The sequence below is a fragment of the Scyliorhinus torazame genome, chromosome 4, assembly GCF_047496885.1.
Source record: "Scyliorhinus torazame isolate Kashiwa2021f chromosome 4, sScyTor2.1, whole genome shotgun sequence".
In the NCBI taxonomy this organism is placed as follows: Eukaryota; Metazoa; Chordata; class Chondrichthyes; order Carcharhiniformes; family Scyliorhinidae; genus Scyliorhinus; species Scyliorhinus torazame.
Window position 1 is genome coordinate 192,912,353 of NC_092710.1, and position 20,620 is coordinate 192,932,972.

The 20,620-nt window shown below is 46.7% G+C and overlaps 1 protein-coding gene across 1 annotated transcript; it reads left to right on the plus strand.

Moving 5' to 3' along the window:
- Positions 1 to 620: 620 nt before the first annotated feature.
- On the plus strand, positions 621 to 20,274 carry LOC140410662 (repulsive guidance molecule A-like). Its single transcript, XM_072499043.1, has 4 exons — positions 621 to 813; positions 1,050 to 1,152; positions 11,653 to 12,152; positions 16,047 to 20,274. The coding sequence occupies exons 2-4, from the start codon at positions 1,068 to 1,070 to the stop codon at positions 16,899 to 16,901; spliced, it is 1,440 nt and encodes a 479-aa protein (XP_072355144.1). The 5' UTR covers positions 621 to 813; positions 1,050 to 1,067; the 3' UTR covers positions 16,902 to 20,274.
- Positions 20,275 to 20,620: the final 346 nt, after the last annotated feature.

Genomic DNA, 20,620 nt, shown 5'->3' on the forward strand with positions numbered 1-20,620 from the left:
AACCTACCTCGCTGGGAATGATTCTTATGGGTCCATATCAATTATGACGCCAATCCTCTGGCAAAAACGTAACTCCTGCCTGCTTGCGAGCTGGGGCATGTAAATAAGAATTGGGGATTCAAATCTGACCCTCAATCCCCAAGAGGATTGTGTGGGTCATCCGCCACAACCACGATTCCTGCTGCAGGTAAAATCAATCCTTATGCTAATGATGCTCTTGGCTGATGAGGTTTAGTGATTTTCAGGTGGAAGATATTTGCTTCACCAGAAGCTCAAAATAACCTCTTTTAAACTCTCTTCCTTCACACTTTTTCTTTGCCAAGAAAACATCAAGACTCAGTGCAATCTCTTTCCCTGCAGCTAATTTCTATCTCTAGATTCCAGAATGGTTGGATTCCTTACCTCCTTCAGTTTTAAACATCAAGCTTGATGTCAGTTCTCATACTTGCTCATTTATCTGATCTTTCCTCTGTTTTTCAGGCCAGTTGCTATTTGGCATAGTGGACCTTGGCTGCTTCACTTTTCTTTCACAATGATGAAAAGTACATCACAGATTAATTATTATCTATTCTGCATATTTACACAGAACTAGACATTTCACTTTCTCTGAACAGATAAAGTGCAGAGGTATATGAAGTGCACCTTCTGTCAGCACTGAATGAGGACATTGACAGTATTAACTGTACCTGAATATTTCAGGTAATTGTTTAAAAATGGAATGGAGACATCATTTAGGAAGACGAACCAAAAGTAATGAAAACGTAAAATGAGAAAAGATCAAGCACGACAAAGGAATAAGCAGCCAGTAAGATTGTAAGTAGACAACTAATCTGACACGTTTCCACATGACCGTCTATTCACAGCTGCATGTGAGCACTGCATCCACTGCAGGTGAAAATAATCTAGTGTGTGCGTGAGTGGATTGTGAGGGGGGTAATGATGGCATCTGAGAACAGCGTGAGGGGTAATGATGGTGCAGCAGGGGTGCAATGTGAGAGACAATGATTTGAATATCAGGGTAAATGACTGCTCTTTGCTCTATTGCTCAGAGGTGCACATTGAAAACTATGGAGATGTTCAGCTGCTGTACTTCACAGAAATCGCGACTTATTGCACTCAGGATCGTGCTGGTCTACCATTTCTGTAATACAGGTAAATATCTTAATTACAGTTCACACTGAGAATGAATTGTAAATGTGTGTTTGTCTGCATGTGCATGCACATGCTCACAATTATGATATGATGCAAGCAAATACTTGTAGAAGTGTACCTACAACTTGACTTCAATCAAAATAAAAATCAGGAGGAATGTAAAACAAGCTGCCAACTCACTGTCTCCCATTTTACATCTCCCAGTTTAAACTAGTATGGCAGGGGGGTGGGTACGGGAGCAATAGGTCAGAAGGTGAGAGCATTGAGGGAGAACTAGGGAATAGGGACAGTGTGGCTCTGAGGCAGAGCAGACGGGGAAAAGTTGCTGAACACAGCGGGTCTGGTGGCCTGAAGTGCATATGTTTTAATGCAAGGAGCATTACGGGTAAGGCAGATGAACTTAGAGCTTGGATTACTACTTGGAACTATGATGTTATTGCCATTACAGAGACCTGGTTGAGGGAAGGGCAGGATTGGCAGCTAAACGTTCCAGGATTTAGATGTTTCAGGCGGGATAGAGGGGGATGTAAAAGGAGAGGCGGAGTTGCGCTACTTGTTCGGGAGAATATCACAGCTATACTGCGAGAGGACACCTCAGAGGGCAGTGAGGCTATATGGGTAGAGATCAGGAAGAAGAAGGGTGCAGTCACAATGTTGGGGGTATACTACAGGCCTCCCAACAGCCAAAGGGAGATAGAGGAGCAGATAGGTAGACAGATTTTGGAAAAGAGTAAAAACAACAGGGTTGTGGTGATGGGAGACTTCAACTTCCCCAATATTGACTGGGACTCACTTAGTGCCAGGGGCTTAGACGGGGCGGAGTTTGTAAGGAGCATCCAGGAGGGCTTCTTAAAACAATATGTAAACAGTCCAACTAGGGAAGGGGCAGTACTGGACCTGGTATTGGGGAATGAGCCCGGCCAGGTGGTAGATGTTTCAGTAGGGGAGCATTTCGGTAACAGTGACCACAATTCAGTAAGTTTTAAAGTACTGGTGGACAAGGATAAGAGTGGTCCGAGGATGAATGTGCTAAATTGGGGGAAGGCTAATTATAACAATATTAGGCGGGAACTGAAGAACATAGATTGGGGGCGGATGTTTGAGGGCAAATCAACATCTGACATGTGGGAGGCTTTCAAGTGTCAGTTGAAAGGAATACAGGACAGGCATGTTCCTGTGAGGAAGAAAGATAAATACGGCAATTTTCGGGAACATTGGATGACGAGTGATATTGTAGGCCTCGTCAAAAAGAAAAAGGAGGCATTTGTCAGGGCTAAAAGGCTGGGAACAGACGAAGCCTGTGTGGCATATAAGGAAAGTAGGAAGGAACTTAAGCAAGGAGTCAGGAGGGCTAGAAGGGGTCATGAAAAGTCATTGGCAAATAGGGTTCAGGAAAATCCCAAGGCTTTTTACACGTACATAAAAAGCAAGAGGGTAGCCAGGGAAAGGGTTGGCCCACTGAAGGATAGGCAAGGGAATCTATGTGTGGAGCCAGAGGAAATGGGCGAGGTACTAAATGAATACTTTGCATCAGTATTCACCAAAGAGAAGGAATTGGTAGATGTTGAGTCTGGAGAAGGGGGTGTAGATAGCCTGGGTCACATTGTCATCCAAAAAGACGAGGTGTTGGGTGTCTTAAAAAATATTAAGGTAGATAAGTCCCCAGGGCCTGATGGGATCTACCCCAGAATACTGAAGGAGGCTGGAGAGGAAATTGCTGAGGCCTTGACAGAAATCTTTGGATCCTCGCTGTCTTCAGGGGATGTCCCGGAGGACTGGAGAATAGCCAATGTTGTTCCTCTGTTTAAGAAGGGTAGCAAGGATAATCCCGGGAACTACAGGCCGGTGAGCCTTACTTCAGTGGTAGGGAAATTACTGGAGAGAATTCTTCGAGACAGGATCTACTCCCATTTGGAAGCAAATGGATGTATTAGTGAGAGGCAGCACGGTTTTGTGAAGGGGAGGTCGTGTCTCACTAACTTGATAGAGTTTTTCGAGGAGGTCACTAAGATGATTGATGCAGGTAGGGCAGTAGATGTTGTCTATATGGACTTCAGTAAGGCCTTTGACAAGGTCCCTCATGGTAGACTAGTACAAAAGGTGAAGTCACACGGGATCAGGGGTGAACTGGCAAGGTGGATACAGAACTGGCTAGGCCATAGAAGGCAGAAGGTAGCAATGGAGGGGTGCTTTTCTAATTGGAGGGCTGTGACCAGTGGTGTTCCACAGGGATCAGTGCTGGGACCTTTGCTCTTTGTAGTATATATAAATGATTTGGAGGAAAATGTAACTGGTCTGATTAGTAAGTTTGCAGACGACACAAAGGTTGGTGGAATTGCGGATAGCGATGAGGACTGTCTGAGGATACAGCAGGATTTAGATTGTCTGGAGACTTGGGCGGAGAGATGGCAGATGGAGTTTAATCCGGACAAATGTGAGGTAATGCATTTTGGAAGGGCCAATGCAGGTAGGGAATATACAGTGAATGGTAGAACCCTCAAGAGTATTGAAAGTCAAAGAGATCTAGGAGTACAGGTCCACAGGTCATTGAAAGGGGCAACACAGGTGGAGAAGGTAGTCAAGAAGGCATACGGCATGCTTGCCTTCATTGGCCGGGGCATTGAGTATAAGAATTGGCAAGTCATGTTGCAGCTGTATAGAACCTTAGTTAGGCCACACTTGGAGTATAGTGTTCAATTCTGGTCGCCACACTACCAGAAGGATGTGGAGGCTTTAGAGAGGGTGCAGAAGAGATTTACCAGAATGTTGCCTGGTATGGAGGGCATAAGCTATGAGGAGCGATTGAATAAACTCGGTTTGTTCTCACTGGAACGAAGGAGGTTGAGGGGCGACCTGATAGAGGTATACAAAATTATGAGGGGCATAGACAGAGTGGATAGTCAGAGGCTTTTCCCCAGGGTAGAGGGGTCAATTACTAGGGGGCATAGGTTTAAGGTGAGAGGGGCAAGGTTTAGAGTAGATGTACGAGGCAAGTTTTTTACGCAGAGGGTAGTGGGTGCCTGGAACTCACTACCGGAGGAGGTAGTGGAAGCAGGGATGATAGGGACATTTAAGGGGCATCTTGACAAATATATGAATAGGATGGGAATAGAAGGATACGGACCCAGGAAGTGTAGAAGATTGTAGTTTAGTCGGGCAGTATGGTCGGCACGGGCTTGGAGGGCCGAAGGGCCTGTTCCTGTGCTGTACATTTCTTTGTTCTTTGTTCTTTGTACACTGTTGTACAAAATCTACTTTAATGAATTTGAGTAAACGATGATACAAAGAGCTTGATTCTTATATTTTGGGTCAGGATTCTTTCAAGAAAAACTCGCATTTATGGAGCATTTTTCATGACCATTGTTGTCTCAAAGAACTTCACAGCCAATCATGTATTTTTGAGACGTAGTCACTGTTTGAATTTAGGAAATGCCATCGGCAATATGCACAATACAAACTCCTACAAATAGCAATGTGTTACTGACTAGATAATCTGTATTGATTGGGGGATAAATAATGACCCTTTGAGAGATTGCCATGGAATCATTCATGTTCACAATTGCTTTAACATCTCTCACCTCCAACAACACAGAATTCCCTCAAAACTGTTCTGGAGTACCAGCATTTTTCTGTTCAAGCCCTGGAGTGGGACTTGAACCCTTGCGACATTGTTGACATCGTGCTTTGGAGACTCACCATGCAAAGCCACACTTTGCACAGACTTTAACAATTTTGCTGTACCACTCAAAAATGAAATTTGTCACAGACATGAAGCAGAGTTAAGGAAGAAGCCAAAGAATGACTTTAAAGTTTAGGATGAATGGGAATGCAATGTTCCAATAAACATTGGATGCAGTTGTTTTTATAAAAGATGGGAAGACTGGGGAAAGGTTGTGATGGGGGAGAGACAGGCGCTTGCAGTATTATTAATGATTTACCCTCAGTCCTACTCTGAATTCAGTGTTATGAATAATTTTAGTGGTCACAGAGGAGTCAGGTATGTTATGGGCCAGGGTTTAGAGAACCCCAAAGTGTATCATGGAGTTCACCGAACCCACAAATGTTAATAGATTGTGGTATGGGGAGCACACGGCCCACTCTACAGGTGAGGTACAGCATAAATGGAATAGTATTTTTTAAAGCAAAACAATGTTTATTCTATTAACTCAAGTTAATCGTTTTAGAACATACAGTGAACATCTTAGCAACCATCAATTCAAATACAACCCCCAAAGAATACAACACTAAGTAATCCTTAATAACTTCCCAAACAACATCCAGAAGACAAAAGAAACACCTTTTAACAGAAGCACATCAGGTTTACATTCACTACTGAGAACATTTATAATTCTGAATTCACCAAATGAACAAGAGATAGTCTTTTCATGGCAGAGAGAACAGCAGTACACCTGCTCTGTCTGGCTTTAGCTCCAACACTGATAACAAAATCAAAAAGACACAGACACCCAAGCTTTTCTCAAAGTGAAACTAAAAGAACAGAGCCAGAGCTCAACTCCACCCACACTCTGACATCACTGCAGTAATATGAGCAGCCAAACATTTCTTAAAGTGACATTCTCATGACAGGTAAGAGAGCATAACAAAAACAATTTAATGTTAAAGCAAATTATTTACAGGTCACAATCCAGGTCCCAGCTCCCATAACTCTCGTAAGGGTTAAAAATCCCTTCCCACAAAGTCTGAAGACCTATCTGAGGAAGGTGGAGCAAGAGGGTGCCTGTTCTTCTTCACTCCTGACTGCACTTCCAGTGCCTGTGGGGCTTGAATGGGGCCATGTATCGCAACGCGGAACTCCGCTTTCTTGCTGATTGCCTGTGGGGTGTATCACTACTCAGGCTTGAAGGAGGCAGGGAGCATGTCGGCAGCGGAGCCTGCTCAACGCATTTGCGTTCACAATTTGCGTTTCTAGGCGATGCTCGAATGTATATTCGTTCTGGGCTAATAATTGGGTCCATCTTTGGATCCTGGCAGACACTATCGGCAGAATTGCTTTGTCTTCCTTAAAGAGTCTCAGTAACGGCTTGTGGTCTGTCACAATAGTGAAATGACGTCTGTATATGTACTGGTGGAACTTTTTCACCATGAACACTAGTGCCAAACTCTCCTTTTCAATCTGAGCGTAATTACTCTGTGCACTGGTCGCAAATGCGATCGGCCACTCTCTACCACCGTCCATGCACTGTGACAATACAGCACCAATGCCGTATGGCAAGGCATCGCACGTTTGCCGAGGTCGTAATGCATCAACAATCCAGACAATGTCAATTGTCTTTTTACCCAGGCAAAGACATCCTCTGAGATGCTCTTTGTGCGCCCTCCTGGTTCTTTTTCAACAAAGCATGTAAAGAAGCGAGTATGGTCGCCAGGCCATGAATAAATTCCCTGTAATAATTTACGAATCCTATAAAGGAGCGCAGTTCAGTTGCATTTTCCAGAGTGAGAGATTGTCCAATCGATCGCACCTTCTCCTCTACCGGGTGCAGTCCATTCTGGTCGATGCTGTGTCCCAAGTAGAATGGAAAACACACCTCCTCCCTCTTGAGGTGGACGCCCATTTCAGAAAATCGGCAGAGGACCTTGTCTAGGTTGCTCCGATGCTGTCGCTCATTGGCTCCGGTGACCAAGACGTCATCCAAATAAACCGCCACATGTGGCAGCCCTCGCAAGATGTTTTCCATGATGCGTTGAAAAGTGGCACAAACTGACGATGCTCCAAATGGCCTTGTATGTTCGTAAAGGCCCTTGTGTGTATTAATAATTACATAACGTCTGGACTCTGAGTCCAGCTCCAGCTGGAGATATGCGTGGCTCATGTCGAGCTTAGTAAACGAATAACCCTCAGCCAATTTCACAAACAAACCTTCAAATCGTGGCATCGGGTACTGGTCCAAACACGGTTAACTTATAATCGCCGCACAGTCAAACTGTTTTGTCTGTCTTAGGTACGGGGACTACTGGCGCTGCCCAATTGGTGAACCATACTGGCCAGATGATCCCGAGGCCCTCTAGTTGGCTGAGTTCCATCTCACCTTTCGCCAGTAGTGCCGAGAGGGCCAGGAAGGACTTAGGCTGTGCTTCAGGGTCCACTTCTATTTTGGCCATGGCTCCCTTGATCTTACCCAAGTCTGCTTGAAAACATCAGGGTACTTTCCCAACACCTCGTATAGTCCCCTGGTGCCCATCTGAAAGATCCGCTGCCCGTCCAAGCAGAGGCCCAGTAGGCTCAATCCGGGGCACTTCACTTTAATTAAAGGCAGCCGAATGGATTGCTGGCCATAGGTCATCGGGGCCATCGTTGTCCCTGCAGCGGCTAGGGGTTCCCCTGTATAAGTCGCAAGTCTCCCTTCTTTGTCCCGCAGACTCCGCCGTTGCACCCAGATCCTAATTTTCTCGAACATCTGTTTCCCGATTACTGAAACTGCAATTCTCGTGTCCAACTCCATCTCTAGGAGGTGCCCGTTCATCCAAAAGGGCGTAACGCCTGGCGCTGCAATACAGTTAAATTGCATACAGTCTATATCCTTGGGCTAGGCCACGTGGAATGTCCAGTCCGTCTGCTGCCATCTGCCTCGGGCTGGCTGCCCTGGAGTTTTCTTTCCCTGCAGCTACTCCGGTCACAAGTGCCGCACCGTATGGGGTCGCCCTCTACTGATTCGGGGGAGAAGTCCTTCCTGGCTTTTGTGGCCCTAGACTCACGGACCTGGCCTCAACAGTGCTCGGCACAGGGTGGAGTCCTGAGTGGCACCATAGGTCCCACGCTGTTTACTTCCATCCTTGATGACTCCTGGAGTTCCGGAACTCCCTTCTCCGCACTTTCCTATGAAAGGGAGATCTGCACGGCTTTGTTAAGGTCCAACAACGGCTTGGCCAGCAACCTCTGCTGGGTCGCCATGTTGTTCACTCCACATATCAGTTGGTCCTGCATCATCCAGAAGGACAAGAGCCAGCAGATACCTGGGAACCCCACCACCTGGACTCTCACCATCCTGATTTGGAAATATATCACTGTTCCTTCATTGTTGCTGGGGCAACATCCTGGAACTCCCACCCGAACAGCACAGTGGGTGTACCTACACTCCAAGGACTTCAGTGATTCAAGAAGGCAACTCATCACCACCTTCTGAAGGGCAACTAGGGATGGGCAATAAATGCTGACCTAACTACATCCCGTAAAGTAATTTTAAAAATCTCGAGAAGGGGTGGGCCATAGTCGCAGAATTCAGCTAATTTTCTTAAGCATGTTAGGAACTTGGTGATAGACTCCCCTGGGGTCCTCTCATTTGTATTGAAATGGTACCGCTGAAGTATGACCGATGGCTCGGTGTCCGAGTGGTTTACCACCAATGTCACCAGCTCTTCAAATGTCTTGGAGTCCGGGGCTGTGGGGTATGTCAGGCTTGTTATAGTGTTGAATGTGGAGGCCCCACAGGTGGTCAGAAGAATCACCGTCTGTTGCCCATCTCCAACTATAGTGTTAGCCTTAAAGAAATAGCGCATACGCTCTGCGTATTGCATCCAGTCCTCCATGCTTGCATCAAACACATTGAGTCTTCCAAACAGCGGCATTTTTCAAATGGTACAAACCTTATCCCGGTATGAAGAGACAAGGTGGCTGTGCTTCAAATGGTTAGCAGTGCCGATCACTGCTGAACAGCACAGTGGGAGTACCTACACCACATGGACTGTAGCGTTTCAAAATGGCAGCTCACCATCACCGTCTCAAGGGCAATAAGGGATGGGCAATGAATGCTGGCCTTGCAGGCGAGTGATACACATTTCCAAAGAACTAATAAAGAAAGCACAGTGTTTATGGTATTATACTTGATAGTCAGAGGCCGGGAAACCTTACTTCAAATCCCATTATGGCAGTGGTAAATTTAAATGTAATGAATTAAATACAACTGGAGTTTAAAAAAAAGTTAATATCAGTACATACAAACATACAAAATAGGAACAGGTGTAGTCCGTTCAGTGGCAACAAAATTACCAGCTTATCACAAAAACAAATCTAATTGATGAATATCCTGCAGGGGAGGAAATCTGCTTTCCTAATTTATTTTGGCCTCTATTTGACTCTAGACCCACAGAAATGTTTTTGACTCTTAACTCCCCGCTGAAATGAGTCACGAGTATAATACTTTGGTTCTGTCTTCACAAAAGAGGACACAAATCAGATACCAGAAATGTTGGAGAAGGAAAGGTTTAGTGAGAGGGAAGAACTGAGGGAGATCGATATTAGTAAAGAAATGGTGCTGGGAAAATTGATGGGATTGAAGGTGGATAAATCTCCAGGGCCTGAGAATCTTCATCCCAGAGTGCTTAAGGAAATGGCTCTGGAAATAGTGGATGCATTGGTGGTCAGCTTCCGGGATTCTATAAACTCTGGAAATGTCCCTGCAGATTGGAGGGTAGCTCACATCACTCCGATATTCAAAAAGGGAGGTAGAGATAAAGCAGGGAATTATAGACCAGTAAGTATAACATCGGTAGTGGGGAAAATGCTTGAATCCATTGTCAAGGACTTTATAGCGGAACTTTTAGAAAGCAGTGGCAGGATCAGTCAGAGTCAGCATGGATTTATGAAGGGAAAATCATGCTTGACAAATCTGTTGGAATTCTGAAATGAAATGAATGAAAATTGCTTATTGTCACAAGTAGGCTTCAAATGAAGTTACTGTGAAAAGCCCCTAGTCGCCACATTCCGGCGCCTGTTCGGGGAGGCTTGTACGGGAATTGAACCGTGCTGCTGGCCTGCCTTGGTCTGCTTTCAAAGCCAGTGATTTAGCCCTGTGCTAAACCAGCCCCTTTGAAGATGTAGCCAGTACAGTTGACAAGGGGGAGCCAGTCGATGTGGTATATTTGGACTTTCAGAAAGCGTTTGACAAAGTCCCGCATCAGAGATTATTGTGTAAAATTAAAGTGTGTGGGATTGGGGGGAATGTATTGAGATGGTTGGAAAACTGGTTGGCAGCGAGGAAACCAAGGGCACGGATTAATGGGTCCTTTTCAAATTGGCAGGCAGAAACTGGTGGGGTACCACAGGGATCGGTGCTGGGACCCCAGCTATTCTCATATTCTAATAGGACTCGACAGGGTAGATGCAGGGAAGATGGGATCAAAGGCTATGGGGAGAAAGCAGGATTAGGCTATTGAGTTGGATGATCAGCCATGATCGTGATGAATGGCGGAGCAGGCTCGAAGAGCCAAAAGGCCTCCTGCTCCTATCTTCTATGTATCTATGACACCCTGGGCTAGTGGGTGGACAATTCAAGCCCCACTTGACCCGGAGTCGCAACACAGGTGAAATTAGATTTTATTGAAAATACCTGAGGAATTTGTTTGAGCCCATAAATACAGTCACCAGATTTATAACTTTAACACAAGTAACCTTTTATTATGTACAGTATTTTAATTAAACGGGCAGAAAATGTAATTGACTAGCTACCCCTGTCCCAACCCCCCCCCCCCCCCCCCCCTCCTAACTTGCCCCCTCTCTACACACACAGACAATCAACACAGAGCGGGAAGGGTGGTGGAAAGAGAAAGGAAATACAAATATAAATATAAGGATAAGGATCTTTGATGCACTGGGATGACTTCCAGCCAATGTCTTTCTGAGGTTCCAGCTTCCATTTTGGTACTTCTTCCTTCTCGGCTAGAGATGATTTCCTCTGGCAATGTTGTCTACTTGCTCTGCAAACGCAGCATCATTTCAAGTTTACAGCAAAGGGTATGCCAGACAATCACTGCTTTCAGAATAATAGAGCAATTCTTACATTTCAGCAAGCAGGAGAAGGAGAGAGAAAGGGAGTTCCTTTCACTTCCAAGGTCTAAAGACTTCTGCTAAGTTCTCTCAGAAAGCATCACACAGGAAGCAATCACTGACCACTGTCAGGCAGAACACTGTCCCTGGCTAACCCTCCGGTTGCCAGTTAACCAATCAAACCGAGTTCCTCCAAAGATGGTTCCCAAGATCCACTCAGTGCTGAGGAGTCTGGTTTCTCCTCTCCCAACTATGGAACCTCGGAACACAGTGTCCAGGCAAGCAGGGTGCTTCAACTTTGAATCTTCTGCTTAAAGACACATCCCAATTATGGGTCCACTGAATAAAATAATATAAATAAAATAAAATAAATGGGAACATAGCAAACACACAGGAAGAACTCTTACAAATATCATAGCAGGCCATGCAGTATTTAAAAAGCAACACACTGCCACCTTCCAAAAGGCAATTTGGGATAGGCAATGAATATTGACTTTGCCAGAGATGCTCACAATGGATCACTGAATAAAAAATGTCCCAGTGTACCTATGGTGTTATATGCGATTTTTATTCTCAGTCTCACTGTATCTGTTATGTTATTAATGATTGTTACCCTCAGCTCTTATGTATCTGTGGTCTAAGTATTAATTAATATATCCAGTTGATATTTTGCTGCATTGTTACTCAGGATTCTTCCTCCTTAATGTCATTTGCAGTGATATCGCAATGCAGGATTCTCCGATGCAATTCTGAATATGTTTTTGCCACGAACCATCGCGACGATTCTTTAAATGATGACAATTGTAATGCTTTACGATCTTACTCACTCTGTACCCAACGAACTGCTTGGTTCTGCCGCGGTGACCTGACATACCATTCTGCTGTGCAAGGGATTGAGGACTTAATGATCCAGCATAATTGCTCCAAGGAAGGTGCAGTCTCACTACCTCGTCCACGCGTCCCAGTGGATAATCAGGAGAATTTCCATCTGCCAGACACCTGCCAATATGAAAAGAGCTTTTACTTCAAGCAGCGCCAGAAACCAACCTACCTGCACTGTGGCGTCTTTGGAAATCTTCACATCAGGACGTTTTACAATGATTTTCAGACATGCAGAGTTCAGGGTGCATGGCCATTGATTGACAACAATTACCTATCTGTGCAAATGACCAATGTGCCTATCTTGCCACATTGCAATATATCAGCAATCAGTAAGGTGATGATTGAGAGGTGTTTTAAACATTAGAACATAAGAAACAGGAGCAGGATTGGGTCCCATGGCCCCTTGAGCCTTCTCTGCCTTTCAATAGGATCACTGCTAACCTTTGACTTCAACTCCAATTTTCTGTCTAAACCCCTTGGGCGGGATTCTCCACTCCCACGCCGAAGTGGCCGCGCCGTCGTGAACGCCGTCGAGGTCCACGACGGCGTGGAACGGCCCCGGTCCCGACTGATTCAGGCCCTGACAATGGGCCAGTATCGGGGCCGCGTCATCTACACGCGCCAGGCCTTGTCGCCCGTGTAAAATGGGCGCCGCATAGATGACACGGCCGGCGCCGCATAACGGATGTCATCCGCGCATGCGTGGTTGCCGTCCTCTCTAAGTCCGCCCCGCAAGAAGATGGGGGACGGATCTTGCGGGGTCGCGGAAGGAAGGAGGTCCTCCTTCAGAGAGGACGGCCCGACGATCGGTGGGCATCGATCGCGGGCCACCCCACATTCCAGGTGAAGCCTGGTGCAAGATCCCCGCTCACCCCCCACAGGCCGCCCCCCCAGCATTCACGCACCGCCCACGACTGCAGCGACCATGTGTGGACGGCGCCGGGGGCAACCCGCCGTTTTGGCCTGGCCGCTCGGCCCATCCGTGCCTCAGAATAGCGGGGGTGCCGGAGAATCGCCATTTTCGGTGTCTCCGGCGATTCTCCGGCCTGCGGCCCGTGAAACTCGACCGCTTGGGAGAATCGCAGGAGGGCGTCGAACCGGCGTCCCCGGAAATTTTGGCGGCCCAAGCGATTCTCCCAACCGGCGTGGCAGTGGAGAATCGCGCCCCTTATCCCTGGATTCCCAAAGAGCCCCAAAATCTAGCATTCTCAGCCTTGAATATATAACTTAATGACTGAACTTCCACAGGCCTCTGGGATAGAAAAGCCCCAAGATTCACAACCCTTGGAGTGAAGGAGTTTCTCCTCATCTCAGTCCTAAATGACTGACTCCTTGGGCGAAATTCTCCCGAAACGGCGTGATGTCCGCCGACTGGCGCCCAAAACGGCGCCAATCAGACGGGCATCGCGCCGCCCCAAAGGTGCGGAATGCTCCGCATCTTTGGGGGCCGAGCCCCAACATTGAGGGGCTAGGCCGACGCCGGAGGAAATTCCGCCCCGCCAGCTGGCGGAAACGGCCTTTGTTGCCCTGCCAGCTGGCGCGGAAATGACATGTCGGGGCGGCGCATGCGCGGGAGCGTCAGCGGCCGCTGAAAGTTTCCCGCGCATGCGCAGTGGAGGGAGTCTCTTCCGCCTCCGCCATGGTGGAGACCGTGGTGGAGGCGGAAGGGAAAGAGTGCCCCCACGGCACAGGCCCGCCCGCGGATCGGTGGGCCCCAATCGCGGGCCAGGCCACCGTGGGGGCACCCCCCCGGGGTCAGATCGCCCCACGCCCCCCCCAGGACACCGGAGTCCGCCCACGCTGCCTTGTCCCGCCGTTCAAAAGATGGTTTAATCCACGCCGTCGGGTCAGGCAATTTATCGGCGGGACTTTGGCCCATCCGGGCCGGAGAATCCAGCGGGGGGGCCCGCCAACCGGCGCGGCCCGATTCCCGCCCCCGCCGAATATCCGGTACCGGAGACTTCGGCAACCGGCGGGGGCGGGATTCACGGCAGCCCCCGGCGATTCTCCAACCCGGCGGGGGGTCGGAGAATGACGCCCCTTGTCTTGAGACTCTGGACCCGGCATTAGACTCCCTAGCCAGAAGAAATAGCACTCTCAGAATCGCATATGTTTGCCTCTCATTCTAATAAACTCCAGAGTATCGACCTATACCACTCAATGTCTTGTCATAGCACAACCCTCCAATCCCAGGAATCAATCCAGTGGGCCTTTGTTGCACTGCTTGTAAGGCAAGTATATCCCTTGTACATGTAGGGACCAAAACTGTACACAGTACTCCAGGTATAGTCCCACTAAAGCCCTGTATATTTACAGCATGGTTTCCCTACTCTTGTACTTGAATTTTGCAATAAAGACTGACATATAATTTGCCTTGCTAATGGCCTGCTATATTTAGTTGTTAACTTCCTATATTTTGTGCAGAAGGGACAGAGACATATTTAATAATTTATTAACTGTTTAAAAAATATTCTGTTTTTCTACTTTTCCCACTGGAGTGAATAGTCTCACATTACAGTCCATTTGCCTCATTCTGCCCACTCTCTTAATCTATCTATGTCGCTTTGCAAATTCCTCACATGCCCCCCTCACAGCTTGCTTTACCACCTAAGCTTGTACCATTAGTAAACCTGATAGAGGGGAAGTGAAAAAAGAAATAATTGCAGCAAAGAAAGAAGATAAGAAGAGATTGGCAGCCAACATAACAGGAAATCCAAAGTCTACTATATGCATACAAATAGCAAAAGGGTGGTAAAGAGAGGAGTGAGGCCAATTAGGGATGTAAGGGAGATTCATATATGGAGGCAGGAGGCATGGCAAAGGTACTATTTGCATTTGGCTTTACCAAGGAGATTAAGTGTTGACGGTGGGACTTAATTGCGTGCAGTTTGCGTTCCAGTTGGGGCGTGATTTGTAGAGTAATCCCTGACATGCTAATGGGTCAGCAGTCTGCTGGTGTGAATTCCAAGCAATTCCCGGCCCTATGGGCGTTCTACCTGGAGCTGGAGTTAGCGCCAAAGATCCTGGCAGATGGAGCTGTTTTTAAGCGCTCCACTTGCCACATGTTCACTGCAGCCACCAAAATGGCTCAGAGAAGACCCCCCCAGGTTAGAAGTCCAAGGTGGACCCACCACTCCATGCCATGAGGAGTGGAGGGGCACCCTCTTCCCTAGCGGTGGGTTGTGCATGTTTAACATGTGCCCCAATCTCAGGACACTGTTGCAGCCCCTCTTGGATCCCTGGCATGGCCCCCCCAATTGCTGGCAAGGGCCTCTTCCCTCAGTCACCCCCTCAGTTCCCACCTCCACCCCCTCAGTACCCTCCTTCAGTGCCCCCCCTCAACATCGCCCCCCCCACCTCCCCGTCCCAGATGTTCCCTGATGCAGCTGTGGTCCCTGACCACCTGAGTCCCACCACAGGCTAAAATAGTTGCTAGGGTGTAAGTAAGGAACAGAGAATGAGTGAGCTAAGTGGAGTAAGTAAATCAGACATTCAATGACAAAGAGCAGACATTGATTGAGGAACAGAAAATGAGGGAATGCAAGGTTAGAACAGAGTAGTGAACTTAGTAACTTGAGGAAGCCAGGGGTAATGGAACAAGGCTTTATTGAACTATATATAATGCTGTGCCCATGGCAAAAACTCTCTCCCAATCCAATCCTTGTTGGGACAACTAACAACTGCAGCTCCTGCTTGGGCTGGCTTTTATGTGGAGTCTTTAACTATCTCCAGCTGGGTGGATTCCACCCTCAACCTGGGGAACGTGTACTCCACGAGTCCCACAGGGAGATCGACAATGGTTTCCCTGTGGTCCTTGTGCAGACGAAAGTCAGGAAGAGTGAGTGACAATAGGCAGGGCATAAGAAGCTGAGAACAAGTGAAAGGTAAGCAGTGTGTGTGAAAGTAAGGAACAGTGAGTGTGAGCAACAGAGGTACAATGAGATACAGAATGTGTGTGAGTTAAAAACAGAATGCAAAAAGCAGAGAATGAGAGAAAAACTGTAAATGAATGAGAAATGCGGGGCGAATGGGATGGGGAAAGATGGAAGGAGCAGGGTGATTGTAAAACCGCGAGTGAATGACAAACAGAATGCGTGAATGACTGAGAATAAAAGGGGAATGCTTCAGAAAGTGTGAGTGACAGAGTGAGAATCTGAGTCATTCACAAAATGCAAGTGACACACAATGCAAGGTTCAGAGATTAATGATTTCTCTCATTGATTTTCAGGTTACTGCTATTTTCAAGAACTCCAAGGAATGCATTGACCAGAAAGTATATCAAGCTGAAATTGGCAATGTTCCGGCTGCATTTGTAGATGGGTCTGTGAATGGTGGTGACAGAAATGGGGCCAACAGTCTGGTGATCAAGGAAAGGTTGGATGCTGGCCATGTGGAGATTCAGGCGAGTTACATTGGTACAACTCTGATTGTGCGGCAGGTAGGGCAGCACCTGGGCATTGGTATTCTCATGCCCGAGGAAGTCGCCAGCTCACACACACAGGAACAGGACCTGCAGCTCTGTGTATCAGGCTGTCCGTTCACAGAAAGACTTGCCTTGAACTCCCCTATTTACACTGCAGATGGGGCCAAAGCTAAATGCAAAGAGGGGCTGCTGTTGGAAGATGTCTACTTTGAATGTTGTGTCTTTGATATCCTGGTGACTGGTGATCCCAACGTTTCATTAGCAGCATTCAGGGCTGTGGAAGATGCTAAAATTTTACACCCAGATAAGGAGACAATTCACGTGTTCAGGAACTGTGTGTCTGGAAGGCCTACGATCTGCTGTGTGCTTCTGTTGGCTTCTGTGCTGTGGTCATTGTCTATGCAACAAGCAATTAATAATGTAAAGCCTGGAGCCCTCAGTACAGAGCCAGCGAATGCTTCAGAACTCAGAACTGATAGCTTTTCCCCTACTCTTGAGTGCCCATGTGTGAACCAAAACCAGCCTTGCAGTTTTTCATTTCTTGATTTATTCAACTATTTTGGATGTCAATACAAAACAGATACTTTAGTGACTGAGCTTCCATCAACTGCACCAAGACCCTTTGAATGTTTGATAATAAACCTAGAAACACTCGACTAGAGTTTCATTTTTAAATGTATCAAATCATACAACAATGCACATAGCCCCAGTGGTCATAATCGATATCCACACTGTCAGATATCCAATCGTATACCATTCTATCAGATAGCGACCTGACCACAGGCCTGTCAGATATCCATCTGCACACAGACCTGTCAGATATCCATCTGCACACAGACCTGTCAGATATCCACCTGCACACAGGCCAGTCAGATATCCACCTGCACACAGGCCAGTCAGATATCCACCTGCACACAGACCAGTCAGATATCCATCTGCACACAGACCAGTCAGATATCCATCTGCACACAGACCAGTCAGATATCCATCTGCACACAGACCTGTCAGATATCCACCTGCACACAGGCCAGTCAGATATCCACCTGCACACAGGCCAGTCAGATATCCACCTGCACACAGACCAGTCAGATATCCATCAGCATACGGGCCTGTCAGATATCCATCTGCACACAGACCAGTCAGATATCCACCTGCACACAGACCAGTCAGATATCCATCTGCACTCAGGCCAGTCAGATATCCATCTGCACACAGACCAGTCAGATATCCACCTGCACTCAGGCCAGTCAGATATCCATCTGCACACAGGCCTGTCAGATATCCATCTGCACACAGACCAGTCAGATATCCACCTGCACACAGGCCAGTCAGATATCCATCTGCACTTAGGCCAGTCAGATATCCATCAGCATACGGGCCTGTCAGATATCCACCCACACACAAGCTTGTCAGATATCGATCTACACACAGGCCTATCAGACATCCAACCACACACAGGTCTGTCAGATGTCCACCCACACATATTCCTGTCAGATACCCATCTGCACAATGGCCTGTCAGATATCCACCCACACACAGGCTTGTGAGATTACTACCCACACACAGGCCTGTCAGATATCCACCCGCATACAGGCCTGTCAGATTACTGCCACACCCAGGCCTGTCAGATATCCATCCACATACAGGCCTGTCAGATATCCATCTTCCCACAGACCTGTAAGATATCCACCTGCATACGGGCGCAACAGATATCCATCTGCACACAGGCCTGTCAGACATCCACCCACACACGGGCCTGTCAGATATCCAGTACAAACAGGCCTGTCAGATATCCACCTGCTCACAGACCTGTAAGATATCCAGCTGCATAAGGGCCCGTCAGATATCCATCTGCACACAGACCTGTCAGATATCCACCCACGCACGGGCCTGTCAGATATCCATCTGAACACAGGCCTCAGATAGCTACCTACACACGGGCCTGTGAGATATCCAGTACAAACAGGCCTGTCAGATATCCACCTGCTTACAGACCTGTAAGATATCCACCCACACACAGCCCTATCAGATTATCATAGAATTTACAGTGCAGAAGGAGGCCATTCGGCCCATCGAGTCTGCACCGGGTCTTGGAAAGAGCACCCTACCCAAGGTCAACACCTCCACCCTATCCCCATAACCCAGTAACCCCACCCAACACTAAGGGCAATTTTGGACACTAAGGGCAATTTATCATGGCCAATCCACCTAACCTGCACATCTTTGGACTGTGGGAGGAAACCGGAGCACCCGGAGGAAACCCTCACGCACACACGGGGAGGATGTGCAGACTCCGCACAGACAGTGACCCCAGCCAGAATCGAACCTAGGGCCCTGGAGCTGTGAAGCAATTGTGCTATCCACAATGCTACCGTGTTGCACTCAGAACTGTCAGATATCCACCCACACACAGCCCTATCAGATATCCGCCCGCACTCAGGACTGTCAGATATCCACCCACACACAGCCCTATCAGATATCCGCCCGCACACTGGCCTGCACAGTCAGTATCCACTTGAACACTGCCCTGTGAAATAAAATGTGCACTGAAGCATAGTCATTCAAATCTTCAGAGTAGAATGGTGAAATCAACTTGCTGATTTAAACAACTTTACCTTTGAAACAATAAAAATAGAATTTTGGCTCATGAAAAATAATGCCACAGTCCAGCAGTGACATTTCACAGAGAAAGAAGAAGTGACACTGTATATTATCGTGTTTCATAATTATATAAGGGCACCAATCACTCATTAGTGATGGGATAAACATGTTGTTGGTTCATTGAATAAAACTAGGTTAATGAGAACAGATGTACATGGGTATAAAGTTTGACGACATCAGCAGCAGAGTCGTGAGAGCTATGTTCTGCTCACAGGCCAAAGTGAAACTAATACTGTGTCACACTGCACACATCCCGTTTGGTTATCACATGCTGCTATTCATTGAAGGCATACGACAACATCCCCTATATTTTTACAGATTCTTTTCCCAACTTCCAAAGAAGAATAAATATTTACAATGCATGTTTATGTTTAGTTATCATTAATTAAGTGCTTAGAACTGATGAATCTATGATTCTCTAAAATGTAGAGGTAATTTGCTGGTACACTCAGATTTTTGTCAGGATAATCTTGCTTGGAGCTGTCTTTAATTGTGAACTGTGATCTGTGGGATTGTCACTCTTGGATGTTTTTCCTGGTTGCATTTTGGATCTTGTCCTAAATTCAATGTTATTGTACTGTGATTGAGGAGTGAATGGATCTGATTTGTCCTTGTCTATGCCTCACCATTGCGCCTTTGTATGTAATGACTTCTTAGGATCTTGGTTCCGAGCAAATTCTTGTCAACCCGGCTGGTTTCCATATACCTACTGTAGGATCCTGAATATGAATTCGTTGACGCCAGACCAGCATGTTGAGGGTTGTCTCATGCCATGTAAGATGATCTAAGACTGATCATTATGTCATATCTGTACTTAGTCTTGTTGCTGTGCTGTTTGACCACCATTGAACACTGTATTGTGTTTTATAATGATATAAGGGCACCAATCATTGATGAGGGGTGGAGTAAATACGTTGGAGGTTCATTTATAAAGAGTGCACATGAGAACAGATATACATGGTGTCTTGAGAATGTCGCTTTAAGAAATGTTTGGCTGCTCATGTTACTGCAGTGATGTCAGAGTGTGGGTGGAGCTGAGCTCTGGCTCTGCTTTTTAGTTTGAGAAAAGCTTGGGTGTGTCTGTGTCTTTTGGTTTTGTTTTCAGTGTTGGATCTGAAGCCAGACAAAGCAGGTGTACTGCTGTTCTCTCTGCCATGAAAAAGACTATCTCTTGATAATTTGGTGAATTCAGAATTATAAATGTTCTCAGTAGTGAATGTAAACCTGATGTGCTTCCGTTAAAAGTTGTTTCTTTTGTCTTCTGGATGTTGTTTGGGAAGTTATTAAGGATTACTTAGTGTTGTATTCTTTGGGGGTTGTATTTGAATTGATGGTTGCTAAGATGTTCACTGTATGTTTTAAAAAGGTTAACTTGAATTCATAGAATAAACATTGTTTTGCTTTAAAAAATACTTTTCCATTTTTTCTGTACCACACCTGTAGAGTGGGCCGAGTGCTCCCCATACCACAATCTATTAAAAGTTGTTCAGGTGAACTCCATGATACACTTTGGGGTTCTCTAAACCCTGGCCCATAACAATGGGTATAAAGTGTGAAGGCGTCAGCAGCAGAGCTGTGTATGCATTGTTTTGCTCACAGGCCAAAGTGAAACTAAGACTGGATCACAAGAAACACATCCTTTCTAGTGACAGCATACTGCTACCCCTTAAAGACATATTACAACACATATAACTGGGGAATCTAGGAGACTTGACCAA

Excerpts from the sequence above, each read along its gene's own strand:
- LOC140410662 (XM_072499043.1), top strand. The coding sequence starts at position 1,068 with ATGGAGATGTTCAGCTGCTGTACTTCACAGAAATCGCGACTTATTGCA. Across the intron at positions 1,153-11,652 it reads CTACCATTTCTGTAATACAG|TGATATCGCAATGCAGGATT; the intron begins GTAAATATCTTA and ends TGTCATTTGCAG. Across the intron at positions 12,153-16,046 it reads ATATATCAGCAATCAGTAAG|GTTACTGCTATTTTCAAGAA; the intron begins GTGATGATTGAG and ends ATTGATTTTCAG.